This window comes from Malus sylvestris, chromosome 5, assembly GCF_916048215.2.
Source record: "Malus sylvestris chromosome 5, drMalSylv7.2, whole genome shotgun sequence".
NCBI classification, from domain to species: domain Eukaryota; kingdom Viridiplantae; phylum Streptophyta; class Magnoliopsida; order Rosales; family Rosaceae; genus Malus; species Malus sylvestris.
Genome location: NC_062264.1, coordinates 39,884,995 through 39,905,105, shown reverse-complemented (window position 1 = coordinate 39,905,105; position 20,111 = coordinate 39,884,995). Strand labels below are relative to the sequence as shown.

At 37.8% G+C, this 20,111-nt stretch overlaps 3 protein-coding genes and 1 long non-coding RNA gene across 4 annotated transcripts; 1 reads left to right on the top strand and 3 right to left on the bottom strand.

Moving 5' to 3' along the window:
* Positions 1-358: 358 nt before the first annotated feature.
* On the bottom strand, positions 359-9,226 carry LOC126621932 (uncharacterized). Its single transcript, XM_050290551.1, has 19 exons — positions 8,875-9,226; positions 7,895-7,998; positions 7,123-7,209; positions 6,957-7,032; positions 6,781-6,855; positions 6,593-6,646; positions 5,514-5,573; positions 5,251-5,367; positions 4,872-4,966; positions 4,577-4,779; positions 4,290-4,387; positions 3,961-4,064; positions 3,715-3,880; positions 3,464-3,586; positions 3,222-3,304; positions 2,801-2,942; positions 2,160-2,189; positions 1,947-2,017; positions 359-1,376 (listed from the first exon to the last, which is right to left on the bottom strand). The coding sequence occupies exons 1-19, from the start codon at positions 8,911-8,913 to the stop codon at positions 773-775; spliced, it is 2,331 nt and encodes a 776-aa protein (XP_050146508.1). The 5' UTR covers positions 8,914-9,226; the 3' UTR covers positions 359-772.
* A 1,780-nt stretch (positions 9,227-11,006) lies between these two features.
* LOC126624433 (DNA-damage-repair/toleration protein DRT111, chloroplastic-like) lies at positions 11,007-14,258 on the top strand. The gene is made up of 2 exons (XM_050293494.1): positions 11,007-12,221; positions 13,744-14,258. The coding sequence occupies exons 1-2, from the start codon at positions 11,376-11,378 to the stop codon at positions 14,038-14,040; spliced, it is 1,143 nt and encodes a 380-aa protein (XP_050149451.1). The 5' UTR covers positions 11,007-11,375; the 3' UTR covers positions 14,041-14,258.
* An 890-nt stretch (positions 14,259-15,148) lies between these two features.
* Positions 15,149-17,281, bottom strand: LOC126624434 (uncharacterized). The gene is made up of 3 exons (XR_007624107.1): positions 17,071-17,281; positions 16,901-16,976; positions 15,149-15,215 (listed from the first exon to the last, which is right to left on the bottom strand). It is a non-coding gene; the product is annotated as an uncharacterized LOC126624434 (long non-coding RNA).
* Positions 17,282-17,747: 466 nt separating this feature from the next.
* Positions 17,748-19,908, bottom strand: LOC126620738 (uncharacterized). The gene is made up of 3 exons (XM_050289010.1): positions 19,701-19,908; positions 18,690-18,842; positions 17,748-18,266 (listed from the first exon to the last, which is right to left on the bottom strand). The coding sequence occupies exons 1-3, from the start codon at positions 19,814-19,816 to the stop codon at positions 18,167-18,169; spliced, it is 369 nt and encodes a 122-aa protein (XP_050144967.1). The 5' UTR covers positions 19,817-19,908; the 3' UTR covers positions 17,748-18,166.
* Positions 19,909-20,111: the final 203 nt, after the last annotated feature.

Sequence of the window (20,111 nt, the reverse complement as noted above, 5' to 3'; positions counted from 1 at the left end):
GGACACTATCATTACGATTTAGTGATATTTTTTTACTTGAAATTAACATAGTTATGCAAATTTAAAACGTAAAAGTCACATTTACATTTCGTCTGCTAAAGAACTTTGCTAGTCACAGTAAACACAAACAAGACAGTAAATTCATGCTCCTCCAGTCATAGCCTGAAATAACAAAATATTATGACGGGAAATGCCGCGTCCGAACGCTAACAGTACATCGGCGTACAAATGTAACGCCGGAAATGCAAGCCATCAGATCAAAAACGAGAAACAGCATCAGACAATCAATGAACTTATTTCCAAAATCAATTTCATATTCAGAGAAGAGGGGGGAGAAAGGGAGTGGGAGAGGGAGAGGGAGAGGGCAACTATATATATTGACAAGTTCTTGCTAAAAATACAGCGGGCGAGAGCGTGACAAATCCAAATTCTGTAACACCTAAACTGTAGACAAATTAATGAAACATGAAAGTTACTTCGCTACGAGGGTCTGCAAACGAGAACCTACCGCCTTCCCTTTTCCTCAATGTTTAACTGGAGAAAGGGCGTGAGGGGGGGCTAGAGTAGAGAGCGAGAGCGAGGGCAAGATCAGTTCTTACAGGTGGGGAAAAAATATCATCAGCCCTATTCAACAACACTGACTCCGATGATGTGCGCAAGGCCCTATAGATACAGTCGCCTTGCCCAACCAAGTGTCTAGATTCAACTTCCCACCCAATCACTGTCGTGGCGTAATGAGTTAGCCCAGTTAACTGATCATCAAGAATATACATTAGTTCCCTTCCTTGTCTTTCTCTTTATCACTTGCAGCCGCTTCTTGACTGCCTTTTGTTCCCACGTCGGCAGCTGCAGCATCAGAAGTGGTCGACTCAGAACTTGGCTTCTCGTTGCCTGATTCTGACAGCTCAGGCGGCTTTGAAGTTCCCTCAACTGTTGATTCAGCTTGAGGCTCAGTAACAACTTTATCATCTTTTATCAGCGGCTCAGAAGTGGACGGAGAACATTTAGCTGTATCTGCAGATTCCGTTTGATGCTCACCATTTGGTAGGACATCAGATGGTTCCCCAGAGTCTGAACTCTCCCTCCATTCAACCCACTCTGGTGGTTTTTCAGTTTCAACGGGTCCCACTTCTGGCGAATTGTTGGGGACGGCAACTTCTGAATCTTCTGGTTTTGTTCCTGGTTCTGGAGAAGATGTTGCGGTGTCAACCAAGTCATCATCTTCACCAACAATGACATCATCATCACTGCCACCACTGATAGCACTAGACTCCACCGTATTTGGTGATGGAGAAGCAAGAGAACCAGTTGAGCGATCAGTGGCAGCCCTGTCATCCTCAAACGCAAACCAGTTGGAATTTGTAAACAGAGAACCACTGCAATCAGAAAGGCAACCATGTCAAGCAGTTCAAAGCACTTGTATTACATACATAATCAGGAAAGCTAGATATGCACAATAACACTACTAGTAAGAGTCCAAAAATCCATTCAGAAGCTTAGGCCCTCTATCACATAACCCATGCGAAGAACTATAAACCAAGAAAACATGAAAAGAAAATTGTTTGCTTCGAAAGTCGGCATTATAAGCCATAAAATCTCAATATTTCATGATATTATGGTGGGTGCATTTTTGCTCACCACCCTCAAGTGATGGTAATGCTCACCATCCTATTTATCACCGTTGGATGAGTTTCAATTTTGACACTTGTGTCTATCCACTACACATCTCAAAATTCGAATCATCTAACGGTGATGAATAGGATGGTGAGCGTCACCATCACTTGAGAGTGGTGAGCAAAAATATTCCCATTATGGCCAGGAATAGCCTACATGCATTGATTTAGTTGTGGCAATCAAACCCTGCATACAGCTTCATGCTGTAGGATTGTCTTGCCAAATATCCTAATAGAATCTAAAGAGTAAAGATTAAAGGACTTTCCACCTACCTTTCCTGGTCATCTCCCAAACGCAGTGAAGATATAACAACTTCAGCAGATTCATCATCAAAGTAGACATCCTGCACCAAAATTATATAGTAAGCAATCGTTGCAAAACCTTTTTATATAGAAACAAACAGTAGTCAACACTGATATCATCAAAACATAAGAAAAAAAAATTCATGCTCAATGAATGGAGTAAAATTGCAGCATATTTGATACCTCATCATCCCGTTCAAGTGAGCCATGGCCCTGGAAAGCATAGATTCTTGATATCAATAATCATCATCACAGCAACATTAAAGTAATAATGACAAAAGTGTTTGGAACATTTTTGGACATTGTCATCTTTTCCATTTCCTCTAGGACCATGTAATGAGACACCACTCAATTTCATAGCTGTTGCGATAAGAAACAAAAATTCCAAGTACTGAAAATATTAACTGACAACTTTATCATCTAAACGCTCCAGGGGAAATTTGGATAGACTAATAGCTTTCCTAAACATTAAATGCAGTAACAGAGACGTTATAAAACTAAATATAATGGCACCAAATTGTCTAGTCTTAAAAAGGGAAATTTGTTCTATGTGATACTTCCTAGCTATGTGCATATGACGATAGTTAGTGTAAATTACTCCTGAAGATTTAAACAGGTCTATTTGCTACCCTCTTCATTTATACTTTTCACCCACTCAAAGGGTACTTTCTAATCTAAAATTTTGAACACACAGGCCTATTTTCTACCATAAAATGCTAGGTTATTTTCTCCTGGACATTGGTTTTTCCCCCTTTGAGTTGTCTCTTACAATGTAAAGTGTGTAGATATAGGATGATAAAATAAGCACAGGTATCAGGGGGTACCTCATCTAACTCGTCATTGTTGTATATTCCATATCGGAAAGCCTGGCTTAGGTTATTTGCAAGGGCTGCAACATCGTAATCTCTATCTTGATAGTCATCATCATCACTATCCCTATTTCGATCATGTAATGCAGTTGGCCGCCTGTTACAGTTGATGAACCATAATTAAATAGCCAAAAACATGAGGCCCATAGGACAGTGGAGAGGTAATAAAGCAATGAAAAGGGTAACATTGATAAATCACTATCGTATCAAGGAGCAAAAACAAAAGCAATATTTTACTAGAATAAAACCACATCTATCATGTTTGCTGTCCACTAGTAACCATATGTGATTTACTACAGCTTTAGAACTTGCACCGCAAATCAATGGTAAATGTGACATGAAGAAACCAACTGCTTTTGTGAGGAAAAGCACGTACCCACAGGCCCATTGATAGACGTTCTCGACTGTATTACGCTTTGACAGGACACTTGCCTGCCACTCCGCCCACTCAATGTTTTCCTGCAAGATAATTACAACTCTAAAAATGACTTTGACAGTGAAAACAGTAGGCACCATAATATTGGTAGCGTTATGTTTCTTCCATTCAGCATAGATAACAGAATACTTATTTTCATAAACTAAAAAGGCTAAAAAATACAAAAAATAAAGATAAAAAACCTGCAGCAGCGTCTGAATCTCGCTATTGTTATTTCCAAGCTGAATGAGTTTGTTGGATATGCGTGTTAAATGTCCAATGTTCCCTATTCTGGGTGGGGATCTACCCTCAGCAGGAACAGTTGGCTGAAAGAAAAATGAAACAAGACAATGTTTAAATAGGTTTCAATAAACTACTAACTGAAATAAAATAATAAGTACATAAATTATCTGGATGCAAGATATTAGTAATATACAAAACAATGCAGCACCACCTTGTCCGCGTCAGCTGCCAATGTAAAATTCTTTTCTGCTTGAAGTATTTTTCCAACAAGGTCACACTCACGAAGAAGATGTTCAACAAGAGGAATATTCTTGCTTTCCAAACACGACACAATTATGTTCTCTATGTGGTGATGTACAAAGTTGTTATATGGGTACCTGGAGTGGCAACAGAATCACGGCATAAGGCACTTGTATCAAATCAGTCTTTTTATAAACATGAAAACTTTTGTACTTACTTAAAAAACAAGTCTAAAATTCTCTGTACAGCACCAAGACGAATCAATTCCTTCTCAGCAGCTTCACTACCAACCGTAAGTAATACTGAAATGAACTCTACAACCTGAAGAGTACCATGTTCAGAGTAAACAGAATTAAACTACAAACATCACCCTTAAACAAACTATGAAAGTTTCAAGGGGCTTGTAAACATATTAATTGATTATTACATTTAACTAATAATGTTCCATAACAAACAGTCCAATCACACAGGAAGACTTGTGTGGAGAAAGAACTCAATTCTTAAAAGTGAGCAAGGACCACTTGAAAAGACCATTAAAATATTCACCTTTAACCGATGTTTTCCAAGAGGCGGCTGCAACTTGCCATATGTAGTTAACAGCGTGTTATCCACCGATGAAACATCCAACAGCTTCAGCAAATCACCTAAACAATTAAAAGAGATAATACTTAATCCTTAAGAAAAGAAACAAAAAAGTCTCTTCAAATTCCCATTGCCATTAAAAAGGAGCATAGAAACTCTGCACGGTCATATGAATGTGTAGGCAAAGCAGCCATATATCAGCTCACACTTAACTAAAAGCAAATACCATAGTCAAAAGGAGATAACTTTACCTAGGCTCTCCAGCATGCCCACAACAGTCTCAGGATTAGCAGTAACTGTGGATCCATGAGTCATCTGACGGCCATACATATGATATGTTCCCAAAGTTTGCCTCCTAGGGTCTAGCAAAGAGATGCATACTGACAACGAGTTAACAAGAACAGATTTTGGCCGTGAGTCCTCCAAAGCATGCCAAAACAATCTTCCTATAAAACTGCACAAAATACACAAATGAACTTTAATGAAGAAGCTACAAAGAAAATGCATGTATAACAATAATCAATAATTATGCGAAACAAATCTTACCTTGGGCTGGAGATTTTAGAAGAAAGTCCAGGCGGAGCAAACCGTGTTATAGCACAAAGTGTCTCCGCTGCATTAGCATGCACTTCAGGAGAATCCTGTAGAAATCAGGATCACTAGAGTTTGCTCATTAACACTCAACATTCTTTAAGCACATCAAACAGAACATCTATAATAATATAGTAAAATGTGCAGAGCAAAAACAAATACATAGAGTAAATTTTTTTTTTTTTACAACAGGCAATTAAAAAATTCAGACTTTACACAAACTCTCTGTTCAAACATGTATATAAAAAATAATAATGAAGAATGATTAAGAAACCCCCATTGTCTAGTCATTCAACCGCATGAATATAGCTTAAATGTAAAATTAATCACATACTGAAGAGCTGAACTTGTCCACAATCATCTCGAGCACATTTGTATCTTGTATCCAGTGCATTGCCTCCGTATGATTAGAATACATGTGTTCGTCAGCACCAACCAGACGTATCAAAACCTATAAAACATATAAATTGGGTTTTCAACTATTCTCCAACTGTAAGGCTAACAATCTTAAAGTGCTTCTTTTGCATCTAAGTTTATAAAGCAGTGCATTAAAGAAGCTCAAATATGGAGAGAAACAAACAACAGTCTACAACCAACCTCCATGATAGATGTAATTCCAATCAGGTCAACTAGCTTCTTAACAATATCTTGATGACCCTGAATGTGCACATAAAAACAGTGGATCAGCTCGAAACTAAAGCAAATAAATTAACTCATGAAAACCTTAAAGCTCTTACTATCTTAAACATGACATATGAAGTGATAGCAAGTATTCAATAGAGAATGAAATATACATGTATCATGGTTAGTGAGGATATTAGGTTCAATCTATTTGAGGAGAACATGAATCTATGAAGTCATGCATCTAGTAATTATAAGGACATATGTTTTAAAAAAACTCGCCTTGAGGCGCGCCTAGGGCGCCCTTGAGGCTGGGTGCCATGGCTAACGCCTCAGTTTTGCTGGAGTGGGCGAAAGGCTTCGCCAGAGCCGCCTAGGCGCGCCTCTGAGTTTTTTTTTTTTTTTTTTCTTTACTCCCAAACCCAAATTTTAGATAGGATTTTAACTGCCTCATACCTCTTCCTTGCACTTTTGTCTCTATGCCTTTTTTCTGATTTTTATTTTTTATATAATGGATGTGTGTGTTGTTTGCATGCATTGTTATGTGTGCTCATTGTGCTTTTCATCCTCTATTTTATGCATATATAATATAATATATGTATATATATGTGTGTGTATATATATTTATAATATATGTGTGTGCTCAGGATGATTATTGATTAATAATCTTCTTATTTTTAATATAATATATGTGTACGCTCAGTTTATATATTAAAAAATTTAGGTCCCGTGAGGCTTCGCCTCACGCCTAGGCCGGGCTTCCCCCCGGACGCTCGCCCACGCCTCACGCTTTTAATACACTGGGACATACACACCAACAGAATTATCAAGCAGACAAAGGCTCAAAAAGCCAAACAGACTGTCGCATTTAAAAGTTCTTCACACAACCAGACACCACTTTATGAAATTACAAAGAAACTTATATAACCCAAATTTTCCCCTTTTAATCCACCAGAATATGCATTTCAGACACCCATTGGCCAATATCACAACAAAATTTCAGAAAGTTAACGCCTAAGCAAAAAGGATTTTGAAAATAACAATAATGGACTTACCTGAATATACTGCAGGAAAGGAACTGTCTTGCGCAACAGCAGACAAACAACAACCTATGATAAAGAAATTAAAAATGTAAAACCTAGGAAAAAGGAATTAAACAGCAAGTAAACATATATAATTTACCTTGGTAAAACTACTCTCATGTCAACAAATGAAGATAGCATTTAGTTCAACAAGGAAATACCTTGCTAAAGTACCCAGCCAAGAGTGTGCTGTGAGAATTATTTGGTTCCAAAAAGGAGAACAACAAGTTCATCAACTGGCAACATGACATAACCAAGTTAATCAAAAGTTGAATATGTTACACATTCTTCAAAACTATCAACCAGTCATTCAGATTGTATAGTTACAGTTTCCTACCTCCTCATCCTCTACCAATGTTTTGAGTATGATATCAACTTCACAAGTAAAAATCTCACATGCAATAAAAGGAAATCTGCATCACACAACAAATTGACTTGATCAATCACATGGGTAGAGTAAACCAGTAATGCTCATGTTTACATGTGCATTCAATGCAACGCACTTGAAAGTTCGTCTCTTTTCAGCATCCTCAGGAGCTTCTTCAACTATGTATCGGATGAGTTGCTCAACCTGGGCTCTTTCTCGCAAACTGCAATGTAGGGCACCACAAATAATTTAATTTATTAACATATCTTGAAAAATGAAAAGGAATTTTACAGAAGCTTATGCATAAAAGGAAAACAACAAAACTAAAAAGTGCAAACAATATTATACGAAAAATATTTAAGACAAATTATCTTATATTTTTTGGTCTGAGAAATAAAAGATTTGCTCAAATTGGATGCAAATCAAAGCTTGGAAAATAAAAACATTCCATCTACATAAAAAAATTAAAAAATTAAAAAATAAATCAAAATCAAAACGAAATTTCCGAGGTAGACATCTCAAACCATTGAGGCATGGAAATCAGGTAGTTCAAGTCCAAATTTCTGATTCAAAGCCAAAGAATTTGCATCTATATGCCAACATCAGAGTCCCACATCTCTAAACCCCAAACCATTATAAGGAATCATTTTGAGAATAGCTCTTAAAAGGAAGTGTTGAATTCCTGCTTTCATCTGTCAACATGTTGGTCTTTTGATACATGCACATGACAAAACATAAAATCATTCTGACAAATGCATAACAAGCAGCCCTTACCCAAAGACACTAAGCAGAAAGACAGAAGCCCTCTATTAACTCACTCCTTGAGGTACAACGAATAAATAAGGAGCAAGGAAAAGAAAATAAAGGTCAAAAATATAGTGGCAGTAAGAAAATGAAAGGAGCATTACAAATTGATTAGGCGGCCATTAAGAGCTTTGCATTCTTGAATAATTTCATCTTCATCAAGTAGCTCTTCCAACGTGAAATTATCCTTGTCCAAAATTGTCTCCACCTGAACCATAGCATAAAATAAGAGACGCAAACACATAAATTAGGCTAGGAAACAAACAAAGAGCTAGCTTTCATATTAGTGAAAACCCGTGGTATGGACCACATAAAGCAAGTTCATAGTAAACCAACAAGCGTAGGTGACAGCTGGAGACCGTCCCAGCCTTCTAGGGTAGGGCATAAGACACAATGTAAATCAGCGCAGATATAATTGAATGATTCAAGGGAATCACATCATGCAAACAAATTAATACAACCTACTTATAAGCCTGCATATAATCATATCCAATTTTGAAAACCACACACCCAAAAATGGTTAAAGCAGTGCATCGTAGGATTTTGAAAAGTCTCCAAACCTTGCACAACCCTCAAACACCCCTTATCGAATTACTAACTGGCATGTAATGTGTTGCCACGGTCTGACTTAACAAAAATCCATGTCTACTACACTAAAAACCACTATGTTCTAAAGACGCAGCCACTACTTTCCAACCGTAAGATTAAAATAAATAATCTTTTCAATGGCGTTTTCCGACTGCCACAAAGTGATATATTAGAAAGTTCACAGCTCCCACTACACCACTGATCCCAATTCCGGATCCGAAACCAAAGACAACATGCCCAATTTCAAACATAGTCTCAATTGCCAACCCCCCAGCAGTTTGCACACAACAGAACAACTCTCCTTAAGATCCAAATATTCCAAATTTCAATTTCCAATCCCACATTTTCTTCACCAAGCAAACAGAGCAACACAAAAAATACCCAAAACTTCACCAAGTTTCAATCCGAACATATCACAAATAATCCTATACCGCGCCCCGCACACCAAATGTCAAAACAAAACAAGAGAAAACAAAAACGACGTCGGACAACTCACCGGAGACGCCGTGGACAACCCCGCCATACGCCAGAACATGGTTGAATTGAGTAGCGAAAATGGCCTCCGCGCGGCGAATTGAACTTGGATCTGAGAACCCCCAGGAAACGAACCCTAGCGCGCCCTCACAAAATCCCCAAAGCGAGGATTCACCAATCGCCGAACCGCCCAAAACGCCGAAAGTGATCCGAGCATGGGATGCGAAAACCCTAGAAATTGGAATCCGCGGATTCGATTTGGATCTAAATCGAGGGCCGCACAGATATGGAAGAACCCGACGAAGCCTGCAATCGCGGTCGGGGGTGAGAGAGAGAGAGAGAGAGTGTGTGTCGTTTGGAAATGAAATGGAATTATGGGATGGAGGGTTGAATTATTATATGGCTCTCAAATATTATTTTCCTTTTTCGTGTTTCATAATCTATGCTTTTTTTTTTTTTTATAAAACTGATAAAAAAAGTTTGAAAATTTTGAGTTTTAACGGTAAGGATAAAATAAAGGGTAAAGAGACTAGTACTAGTATTGATTTTTTTAGTGTAAAAATGTGATTTTTCGTTAAAATAAACAGTACCGGAAACTTTTCGTTAAAATTTTTTTTTTTTTTAACAATCATTTGGATGCCTATTTATTTACAAATAAAAATAAAAACATTGGAAACAAATATATATTTGGATTGCTATTCCAACTTTGTGATGACATTGAAAACACGACTCACTGTACCAAATGTTATAATATAAATAATTAAAAATATTTTAAATCTTTAAGGACTTGTGTTATGAAACTTGCTGTGGTGGCTCTGTTTTGGCACATTAAAAAATCTCTCAATAATATGTCGTTATAATTTAAGGTTGGAGCGTTGTTGTCAACTTGCTTAGGGGAGCGTTTATTGACTAATTTGTGCATGTGTAATGCCTTCCATCTCTTGTTTTGTTAGTTTTCTTTTTCAATACTCTTATCTTTTTCTTTGTTTTTATCAATCATCATAGTCACGTCATCAAAGTCAAACTTTAGTTGTGAATGTGAGCAAAACAATAAAGATTAAGATGCGATGGCTAAAGCTTGAATTTTGAATTTTATAGTTTTGTTTTGTATCATATAACGTCAATTTTAAAATTATTGAATACTGGTCAACTATAGAGCATCATGAACTTGCTAAAAGGTCTTTGTTGAGACACCCATGCTAAAAGCACACTGAACTAATCCCACGAGTTGAGGCCATAACATGTGACGGTCGCTCATTTGCTATATGTGACGAGTGAGGACGCCACATTAACTACATTCAATCCCACATTAGCCAAATCATAAAAGTTCCTCCAACTTTGTCTCTATAAAAGGCTCTACTCTAACTTAATTGTTGTTCAACACTTATATTACTATTAAACTCGCCTAACTTGATGCCCTAAACATACTTTACTAACTTAAGCATCGAAGACTCTTATGACGTTGGTGCCTTGTGATACTTACTCTACCTTACTTGCATGTTGCTTTGTCCATCTACCTTTAATCAAAGCTCCCTCGCGAAGGTCACTTCACCTGCACTTTATGATTGAACTCTCCATAAAAGCCCTTGAAGGGTTGAATGTTTCCCTTCACCACATAATTGGTGATGAAGCATTTCAAGTGTTTTTAGAATCAAAAATACTTTTTTAAAAGTGCTTTTAATAATTTTAAAAACACTTTTAAACATATGCCAATATTTTTAACCGTTGAACTACATTTTTAGATACTCATCATCAATGTAAAATTCAAATATAGGACCATCTCTAATGGCCTTTGGCATGTAAGTTTTAGGCTCGGATCTTTTTTTATATGGAAAACGGTGTGTGATTTAGGACTGATTTGACTAAATCAACCATCTATTGGGCTAAATTTACCAAAAGAAAAACAATTGCATCAACGAAACTATAAGAGAAATGCAACATAAAATTTTTTTCGTCTTAAAGTCATACCTAAAGTGTAAATTTTAGAACAGTCTCATACATATGTTAGTCAAAATTTACACTTTAAGTATGACTAGGACGAAAAAAACGTGATGTACTCAATCTTGAAAACCACGAAACATGAGAGTAGTAAATAGTTTTTGTCCAAAATAAAACGACAAGGGGAAATGATAATCCGAGTGAACTACAGGGACTGCTTAGTGCAATTTTGCCAAAAGATTTAGTAACCGATACCTTCCCTCAGTTCAGTTTCTGAAGCCGGGAAACAGACGCAGAGTCATCTAGCTGCACATCCTGCATCCGCCATTCATTTGTTGGTACGCTTCCTTCCCTTCCTTCCCTTCTTTCTGTTCATAATCCCAATCAATCTATAAATCTCACACCAAATCCAAACCCCAAAACGCAAATTTCACCGATTCCCCCCCCCCCCCCCCAAACCCTTTTCTTATTTTCCACCAAATCCCCATCAGAACGCCCAAAATTCACATCAAGCAGCAAGCTTTCAATTCTCTCTGGGGTTTTCAGAGCTCTGTATTTGAAGAGAGAAAGTGGGTAGTCGTCTAAATGCTAGGTGGGTTGTACGGAGACCTCCCTCCGCCCTCTTCCGCGGAGGAAGAGAAGGCCAGCAACAGCACGGTGTGGTCGAGCAGCACGAAAATGGCGCCGCAGACACTCCGGAAGCCAGCGTCGATTTTCGCCCCGCCGCAGACGATTCTAAAGGCACAGAGCAAGCCTAAATCATCGAATTCCGTGCAGCCGAAAATTACAGCGTCACCGGTGGTTGCATTGTCGCCGGCGGTGATACACGATGACGTGGCGCGACCTGAGCTGGTTGGGGTGACGTCGACGGTGCTGGAGGAGTATGATCCGGCGAGGCCCAATGACTATGAGGAGTACAAGAGGGAGAGGAAGAAGAAGGCTATGGAGGCCGAGATGAGGCGGGAACTCGATAGGAGGCGGCAGGAGGAGGAGGAGAAGGAGAGGAGAGAGAGGGAGGAGAGAGAAAGGGAGAGGGAGAGGGATTTTGGAGAATCAAGAAACATTTCGGGTGAGGAAGCCTGGAGGAGGCGTGCGGCGATGAGCGGGGCAGCAACGCCGTCAGTTCCTAGGTCCCCATCTCCGCCGAGTAATCCAGATGGTTTTACTATTGGGAAGTCGGACAGTGGAGGGTTGGGGCTTGGGGCTGGCGGTCAAATGACCGCGGCACAAAGAATGATGGCGAAGATGGGGTGGAAGCAGGGTCAAGGGCTTGGTAGGCAGGAGCAGGGGATTACCACTCCCTTGATGGCCAAGAAAACGGATAGGCGAGCTGGGGTGATTGTGAATGCTAGTGAAACAAAGCCGGAGAAGAAGGCGAAGAGTGTCAGCCTTAACGGGCCACCCACCAGGGTTTTGCTGCTTAGAAACATGGTATGCGTATACTTCTTGGAACTTCACTCATCCTAATTTGTTGCTAATTGCTAGATTGAGAAACTATACAATCAAATCAGCTGTTGGGATATATTTACTGCTAGCATGGCCAAAGATTTATGGGCTCGTATCAAAGTTTCATGGGCTTGAGGGCATCACTTTTAGAAAAATTATAACTGGGTGGAAGACGATGTGTGAAAAAGAGGCGACGTAAAACCACATGTATGATTGGAAGGTTTTTGCTTGTGTAAGACGTTGACTTGGATCGTTGTGATTTGTTTGGAAGATTGATGAATGGGCTTCACTGGAAACATGACATATGAAATTGTACTTGTATCTAAAACATATGTGGTGCATAATGTTTTCTTCATTTTCATGTACAATTTTATGCTTAGGATTCCTTAGCTAATACAATATTAGCTAGTTTAACGAAGAATGGCATTACCTGTTACCTTGAAGCTTTGCAGGGCTTGAGTAGATTTTAGAGCGTATTGTTAGGTTAACTTTGTAGAGTACTGATGTTGTGTCTGTAAACTCTCCAGAGGGTTGCAATATCTTTTCCTGTATATCTTGCCCGTATATCCTGTGTATCATTGTTCAAGGGGCTGATGGTTTGTGGAACCAAACCATATATACAATTATAGCACAACGTTTTTTAGCTGTAAAACCCTGTCAATCTTTTTACTTCAAAGAAAGTCATGAGTCCTTTTAGGTCTTCCTATATAATCTGAACTATTCTATCTTTTATGTCCTTTTCCCTGAGCTGGACATTAAGTTTAACCTCCACTGCTGAAATCTGTCTAGCCTTTACATCTTTAGATCATTGAACAGAACAATATTGTAGTTCCATGACTTCTCCTTAACTTTAGTTTCTTTTTAATGCACATTTTCTTTCTAGGATTAAAATTGTCAACCTATCGACCTTTTATTAGGACTGGCCATTGGACCGAAACAACTGAAAAATAAACTGAGCTTAAGTTTCTTTTGTTAGGTTCGTTAGGTACCATCAAGAATATTGTTCTTCTATTAGCGCTCATTTTGTTGCTGACTACGGCCATGTTTTACCGAAATTTTAATTATTATTTTACCCCTGAACGAATTTACCTTTAAACTTTTCAAGACTTGAACAAAATTGCAGAAGATCTTGGACCCAAGTTCTTTCAAGTGTTTTAGGGGTAGTTGAGTATGGGGGCAAGAACAAAAATTGATTGAACTAAGCACCTGTATTAGTCAAATCGGTGTACAACTGGTTAAGTTGCGTTTAATGGTAAACACCAATCTTGTTCTTTCTATAAAAGCCGGAGGATTCTTTGGGAAGCTAATGAATTTGATGAACAAACTTAACCTGGGCTTTATTCTGTGAAGGTTATTGATCTGTGAAAACAGACTAACACAGTGACTATTTGATATGGAGAAGAAATCGGTGTTTTTTGAACTTATTTGACAACCCATTTATTATATTGATTTCTTGTTCGTATAGATAGTTAATTGCAATTCAAGCTGATGTGCTTTGTTGTTGAAGGTGGGCCCTGGAGAGGTGGATGATGAATTGGAAGATGAAGTAGCATCAGAGTGCGCAAAGTATGGGACAGTGACCCGGGTGCTTATATTCGAGATAACAGAGCCAAATTTTCCAGAGAACGAGGCAGTGAGGATCTTTATCCAGTTTGAGAGGCCTGAGGAAACGACTAAATCATTGGTTGACCTTGATGGTCGGTACTTTGGAGGCAGAGTGGTTCGTGCCACGTTCTATGATGAGGAGAGGTTCGGTAACAACGAGTTGGCTCCAATGCCAGGAGAAATCCCAGGTTTTACTTGAATTACAGAGTTTCAAATGCAAGCTTATTTTCCCGCATACGTAGAGTTACTGAGAAAGATAATCTAGGCTTTGATTTCGACATTGCCACTAACGGCGTGTGTTGCTAGCAGTGTTAGTGGAATTCAAACTCTGGTAGTAGCTTTATTTTTGTGATTGGATCAAGCTTATTTAACACTGTAAGTGTACAATCACATAAAAGGTGGTTATTGCTCTTAGAATGCTTGACCAATTCCTTGTGCCACAAGGCTTTTTTTTTCCCGTGCTGTTTCAACGCCATTTTTTAACTGTTTTAGGGTTTTAAGCTTACTTGCCATCCAAAACGAACAAGGAAACAAGTAATTGATACTGTAAATTCATATATTAGAGGAAAATCAGATTGCAGAAATTCATTTACTCTTTCAAATCCCAACTCATGGGATGAACTAAACTATATAATATATGAATTAAGGAAGATACGGTATGTTCTAAGGCGCGGTGAAGCGGAGGCGAAGCAACCGGCGTGGTAATGTTAGAGTCCTTGGCTTCCTGCAGTTGGTGGTGGCCACCTTCATACATTCACAATGACGAGTAGATGCTCATATTGCTGCTGGGGTTGGTGGTGGTGGTGGTGGTGGTGGTGAAGGCGGCGAAGCGACTTGGAGAATCTGTGGTTGAACACTCACCACACTACGCCTCGGCGTTGGTGTCGCTGTTACCACCGTAGTGCTCGCTTTGGGGGTTCCATGTTGGTGCAAATTGAACACCATAGAAAGCTTCAGTGTTGGTAGGAACCATGAAAGGAGGAGGAGATGCATAATTAGTGTGGTGGTGGTGTGAGTGTGAGTCGGGAAATTCTGCAAATCCAAGTCCTCCATTGCCACGAAAACTTGCATTATTGCCCATCACAGAAAAAACATTGCCATCAGCTCCAATTGCATTTCCATTTCCACCCACAAAAATGGGGTCGAATTCACAATTTAGTCCTTCACTGCCGATCATATTTGGTGGTGGTTGGCGGTGGTGCTTGTTTCTTCTGGGATCTCTGTTGGTGTTGATCATTTGTTGGTCGGAACTTGGAGACCAAGGCTCTGCATGTTTGCCAGCTCTCGCCAACTTTCTAATTAAAGTAGCAAATTCCACGTTTCCTATCACAGTGATCTTCTCTTCTTCTGCCTCTACGTTTACACTATAAACACCTGAATTTAATTATAATTTAAAAAGTAAGTAGGGTATTATGATAAGTAAATAGTTAATGTCTACAACTCGAAAAAAATACGATGAAATAGTTCGTGCTACATATGTAAGTTAGATCAGTTGACTAACGTAGAGTGATCTTTTACTTGGATACAATTTTGAATTTCCATTCCCACAAATTAGATTAAGGGATATTTTGGATGCGGTCCATAATCCTTAACATTCTTTGATTAAAACCTTAATATTATTCAAAGTTTGATCAAGGTCCCTTGATTTTGTACACCTCATTATATTACTATTAATATTAATATTTTTATAGTTTTGACATTAATTATTTGATATTTTATGAGATTTATAATCCTATAAATTTAAAATCCCTCATTATAATACTATTAGAAACGTCATTATAATACTATTAGAAACGGTTACAATAAAAAAATTCAAACATTTTGATTGAATAAATGGATAAAAAATATGTAAAAATAAGAAATAATAAATGGTAAAAGAATGTATCCATAGTGTTAAAAAAATTGGTACATTTTACAAAAAAATTGGTACATTTCACATATAACAAAGTGGTACATTAATAAAGAAGAATGGGTACATTAGAAATAAATTAGGGTACAAATAAAAGATTAAAATTTATGAATACAAATGAATTTTTAAAAATATAGGTGCTAAAAGAAATTAGTGCATGGGTACAAAATAAAACTAAAAAGAAAATACTACAAATTTAAAAAAAAAATGTTGCAAATTAAAAGTGGGTACAAACTAAAAATATAAATATATGATACAAAGTTTAGGCATAAAACATAAATATACCATATGTAATTTTTCTATTATTGATTAAATATACATTGTCACGTGACGGTATACACATGGGTACAAACACAAATAAAACTTTAAAAAATATGGGCACAAAAAGGAACTAATATATGGGTACAAATTAAAAATGAAAAGAAAATTAGTACAAATTAAAAAATATTTGCAAATTAAAAATAGGTACAAACTAAAAATAAAATTATATGATAAAAAAATTTAGCCATAAATATAAATATACTAATTGTAACATTTTTAACATTAAAGGAATATATTTAAAAATAAAAATATTTTATTATTCAAATAATTAATGATGTTATTAATACCCAAGGACCTTGATCAAAAATTGAAAATGAATAGGATTTTAATCAATGGAGTAACAAAAATAAGGATGTGAACCTAATTTTCCTTTAGATTAATTAAGAGTGTTTCCTATCATTGCTAGTTAGGGTTAACTAAAGGCCTCCTCTTGCGTGTTTCCCTCTACAGTTACTAACAAAACCATCTTGTCCAAAAGTAGGCAAGGGACTAGCGGCTAAAATGATTAAAAGTTTTAAACTATCCACTCGAAGTTCAGAGTTCGATTCTTCCCCGGTCTCACAATATAGTAAATATGTATTAAACATATTTTCTGCAGTCCAAAAAACTGAGATCTAATAGGGGGTTCCAGTGGAAGCCAGACTTGTAGTCAGAGAAGGTTGAAATGCTTGTGAGTCTTTCCGGTTCCTAAAAATGATGGATAATCGTAGCTTGCCACTAGTTATCTCTATTTTCAAAAGAAAAAAGAAAAAAAAAACGGGGTTCTAAATCCCCCTTCCGGTATAAGAAAAACAACAAAAATATGGTGCATGTTGAAGATATATAGAACCTTGGATCTTCCGGAGGATTTTTTTCACTTTCTGCTCACATCCTTCACAGTTAACGTGCACTTTCAAAACATGCGTCTGCAAAGAAAACACAACAACGAAAAAAGTATTTCAATTTATATGCATTGAAGAAAAAAATGAAAGGGGAAGATATGAGGGAGGAGGAGGAGACCTGGATACTGAAGAAATCAAAATCAAATGTCGACGACATCTTTCTAGCTGCTGCTGCTCAAACAAGCAGAACAACAAATGAACAAGTTTCTTTTTTAACGAGGGGATTGTGTTTCCTTTTATGGCGATGGGGATTTTTCGTTTCGTTTGGCCAAAATAATGCTTTTAAAGTTGTGCAGACAGGACAGAAAATATCAAAAAATTTAGAGCGCTTTCAGGGCATGGAACACAACAAGTGTTTTAATCGTTGAGTTTTTTATTTACTTTAAAGAAGAAATTAACGGTTCAAACACCGAAAATATAGGACATAAAAGGAGTAGACGAACGAAATGTAGGACTGACAGTAGGAGGAGGCGGTTCGGAAAGTGTGATTTGACCATGCACAGAGATGACAAATTTTGGGGGATAAGGATTGTCTGTCCTTTCACTTCTGGTGTCTTTCTGTGTTCTTTTGTTTTGTGTGGTCACGATTAAACCACGTCAACATTTTATATTAATATTTATTTTTATCTTATTATCTTTAAAAAACAATATAAAATATTGATGTGATTTAACCGTGACCACACAAAATAAAAAGGCACAGAAAGTGAGAAGGCATACAATTCTTGTCCAATTTTGGGAGGCATCGTACGATACACACTCTCTCAACAACTACTGATCTTTTGAAATTCACAAGACTTTTCAGCAAAATGATCTTTAAGATTGATATAAATTCTCACTTTAGTTTTTTATAATGAAAATCCATATAAGTGGCCCTGAGGTACTCGGCTTGATGACAGCTCGAGTACATTGCTGCTCATCGAGCCGAGCAACTCTGTCTCTCATACACAATCTACATAGAGACGAAAGGTATACAATCAAGGGATTTTCAAGTATGTTGTATCCTGTGTATTAACTTCAGATTAATACATGGAAAACAGGAAAAGCATACAAGGACGGAATTAGACGATTGTTCTATGTGCGCCAAACGCCTCCAAGGAAAAGCTCTGCAAAACAGACCATGGAGATCTCCAACGCACTGGCTCACAGGCTTAATCCCGGAACACTTCCATAACAAACCATTAACGTGTTCTTTCAAGACAGCATGAACTCTAGTTTCACAGAGGCGTTTCAAGGTCCGGCCTTCGATCGAGTACTTGTTTCGAGTCATCTGGAAATGCATCTGGATAGGTAGCCAAAATTCTTGACTTCATGCTCCTGTTATAAATCACCGCAATGAATCAACACTCGGATCAAAGAAGTAATCAAATATAACACAAACTAAACTACATTTGACATCAACAACTTAGCACAAAATATGCAACTTCCTAAGCATCAGGAAGCTAATACATAACTGCATCAACTGGAAAATTGCATTGACCGGAAGTAAACACCACTCCAGACACCAAAATAAATGTTCAGTTAAACTCGCAAGGCTCATCCCGTTTTCTATTTTCGCTTCCGTGTGTGTGTGTGACTTTGCTTTTAGTAATATCAAAAGATTTAGTAAAAGGTGCCTTGCGAGAATCGGGGGGTTGGGTCGGGGGCATCTATTGTCCGCTACCTTATCCGTACTTTGCAAAGATTCAGTAAGCACTTTAAATAATCAGATCCCGAACCAAAAGAAAGAACTGATCATACCTTAACTTCTGAAATATGTGTTCAAGATCAGTCTTCATAGACTTTAAACGGCGTGTGTTTCTCGAGAAATCTGCAGAAACCTCAGCAAAACTGTTCTCTGAAAACTCATTAAAATGTGACAGGACTGCATTTCCATCTTGCAACCTCCCCAATCTGCACCAGTAGATTTAAATGCCAGGCAAGTAAGCACCCAAAGGCAACGACAAAAATAAGAGCTGAATCACGGATCATGAAATACAAAAGGTATAACTATTAAATATCCATTCAGTATAAGCATCGCACGGTGTTATTACCGTTTCCGCAGCGGAGGGGAAATATAGGAAACGATAACATTTCTGCATAATATACATGCAAATGAAATTGTTCGAAATAGAAAATCCAATTCCAAGGTTTCTACAATTTGGGCATACGATACAGGCAGGATTAAGAATAAGGATATAAAGTAAGAGCGGCCGCAATTGAAGATACGATGAGAGAAAATTGGTTAAGGTAGTTTAGACATGTGAAACGAAGACCCACATATGTCACAGCAAAATGGTAGAAGAAGACCTAGAAAGACTTTGATAGAGACTTTACAAAAAGACATGGAGTGCTTGGAGCTAAAAAAAGATTTGGAGTAATGCAGAGGCGTTCTAGGATTCAAACAATCGACTCGTCTTAGTGGGATAATGCTGTGGTCGATTTCCACTTCCCCTTTCCTCCCACTCAAGTTCCTCTATTCAATTCAACAGATGACCAAGTAGGGTTTTAATTTTCACACAAACCCATGATTTAATGTCCTTGTTAGCAAAACAAATTCTTAGAAACAGTTCATCCAAACCTATGAATAAAGTTTCTTCCTTTCTCTCCCTCTAACTCTCCAAACAGCATTTCACAGAAACCCAATTACAAATATGAAAATATGCAACAAACAATCGAATTTAAAATTAAATGAACAATGGTAAACAAGAATTTAATTAAAAATTGCTCAGTCAGAGGAGAGAGAGAGAGAGAGAGAGAGAGTTTTCTTACATGATGTGCTGCAATTGTTTGAGGGAATCCAAGTCCTGAGCATCGATTAGTGTTTTGAAGTCATTCGATATCTCCTCTGACGCTTCCCTGATCGTTTCTTTCTCCGTCTGTTCCATCTTCTCTTCCACCTACCTATCACTCTCTCAGGACTCGTCAGAGTGGGAGGTGGTCGGAAGAGAGCCACAGAGCCACTGTCTCCTTTGGGTCGGGCTACAGGCCCACAACCCAAATAAGGCGAGTCAAATAACCCAAATAAGCAGGAATTCCAGGAGTTAATTTACATGGGCCGGTCCCAAGTGAGAGCTTACACAGGCCCACGATAAATTGGCATTACATTAGGTTGAAAACTTGAAGGCTCAACCTTTGTGGTTTATCCACACAAAAAAAAATGGTTGGCCTTGAGTCCTTTTG

Excerpts from the sequence above, each read along its gene's own strand:
- LOC126621932 (XM_050290551.1), bottom strand. The coding sequence starts at position 8,913 with ATGTTCTGGCGTATGGCGGGGTTGTCCACGGCGTCTCCG. Across the intron at positions 5,574-6,592 it reads CTTTCCTGCAGTATATTCAG|GGTCATCAAGATATTGTTAA; the intron begins GTAAGTCCATTA and ends GTGCACATTCAG. Across the intron at positions 3,305-3,463 it reads AGATTCAGACGCTGCTGCAG|GAAAACATTGAGTGGGCGGA; the intron begins GTTTTTTATCTT and ends ATTATCTTGCAG.
- LOC126624433 (XM_050293494.1), top strand. The coding sequence starts at position 11,376 with ATGCTAGGTGGGTTGTACGGAGACCTCCCTCCGCCCTCTTCCGCGGAG. Across the intron at positions 12,222-13,743 it reads TTTTGCTGCTTAGAAACATG|GTGGGCCCTGGAGAGGTGGA; the intron begins GTATGCGTATAC and ends TTGTTGTTGAAG.
- LOC126620738 (XM_050289010.1), bottom strand. The coding sequence starts at position 19,816 with ATGGAACAGACGGAGAAAGAAACGATCAGGGAAGCGTCAGAGGAGATA. Across the intron at positions 18,843-19,700 it reads AAACAATTGCAGCACATCAT|ATTGGGGAGGTTGCAAGATG; the intron begins GTAAGAAAACTC and ends CTACTGGTGCAG. Across the intron at positions 18,267-18,689 it reads CACATATTTCAGAAGTTAAG|GAGCATGAAGTCAAGAATTT; the intron begins GTATGATCAGTT and ends GATTTATAACAG.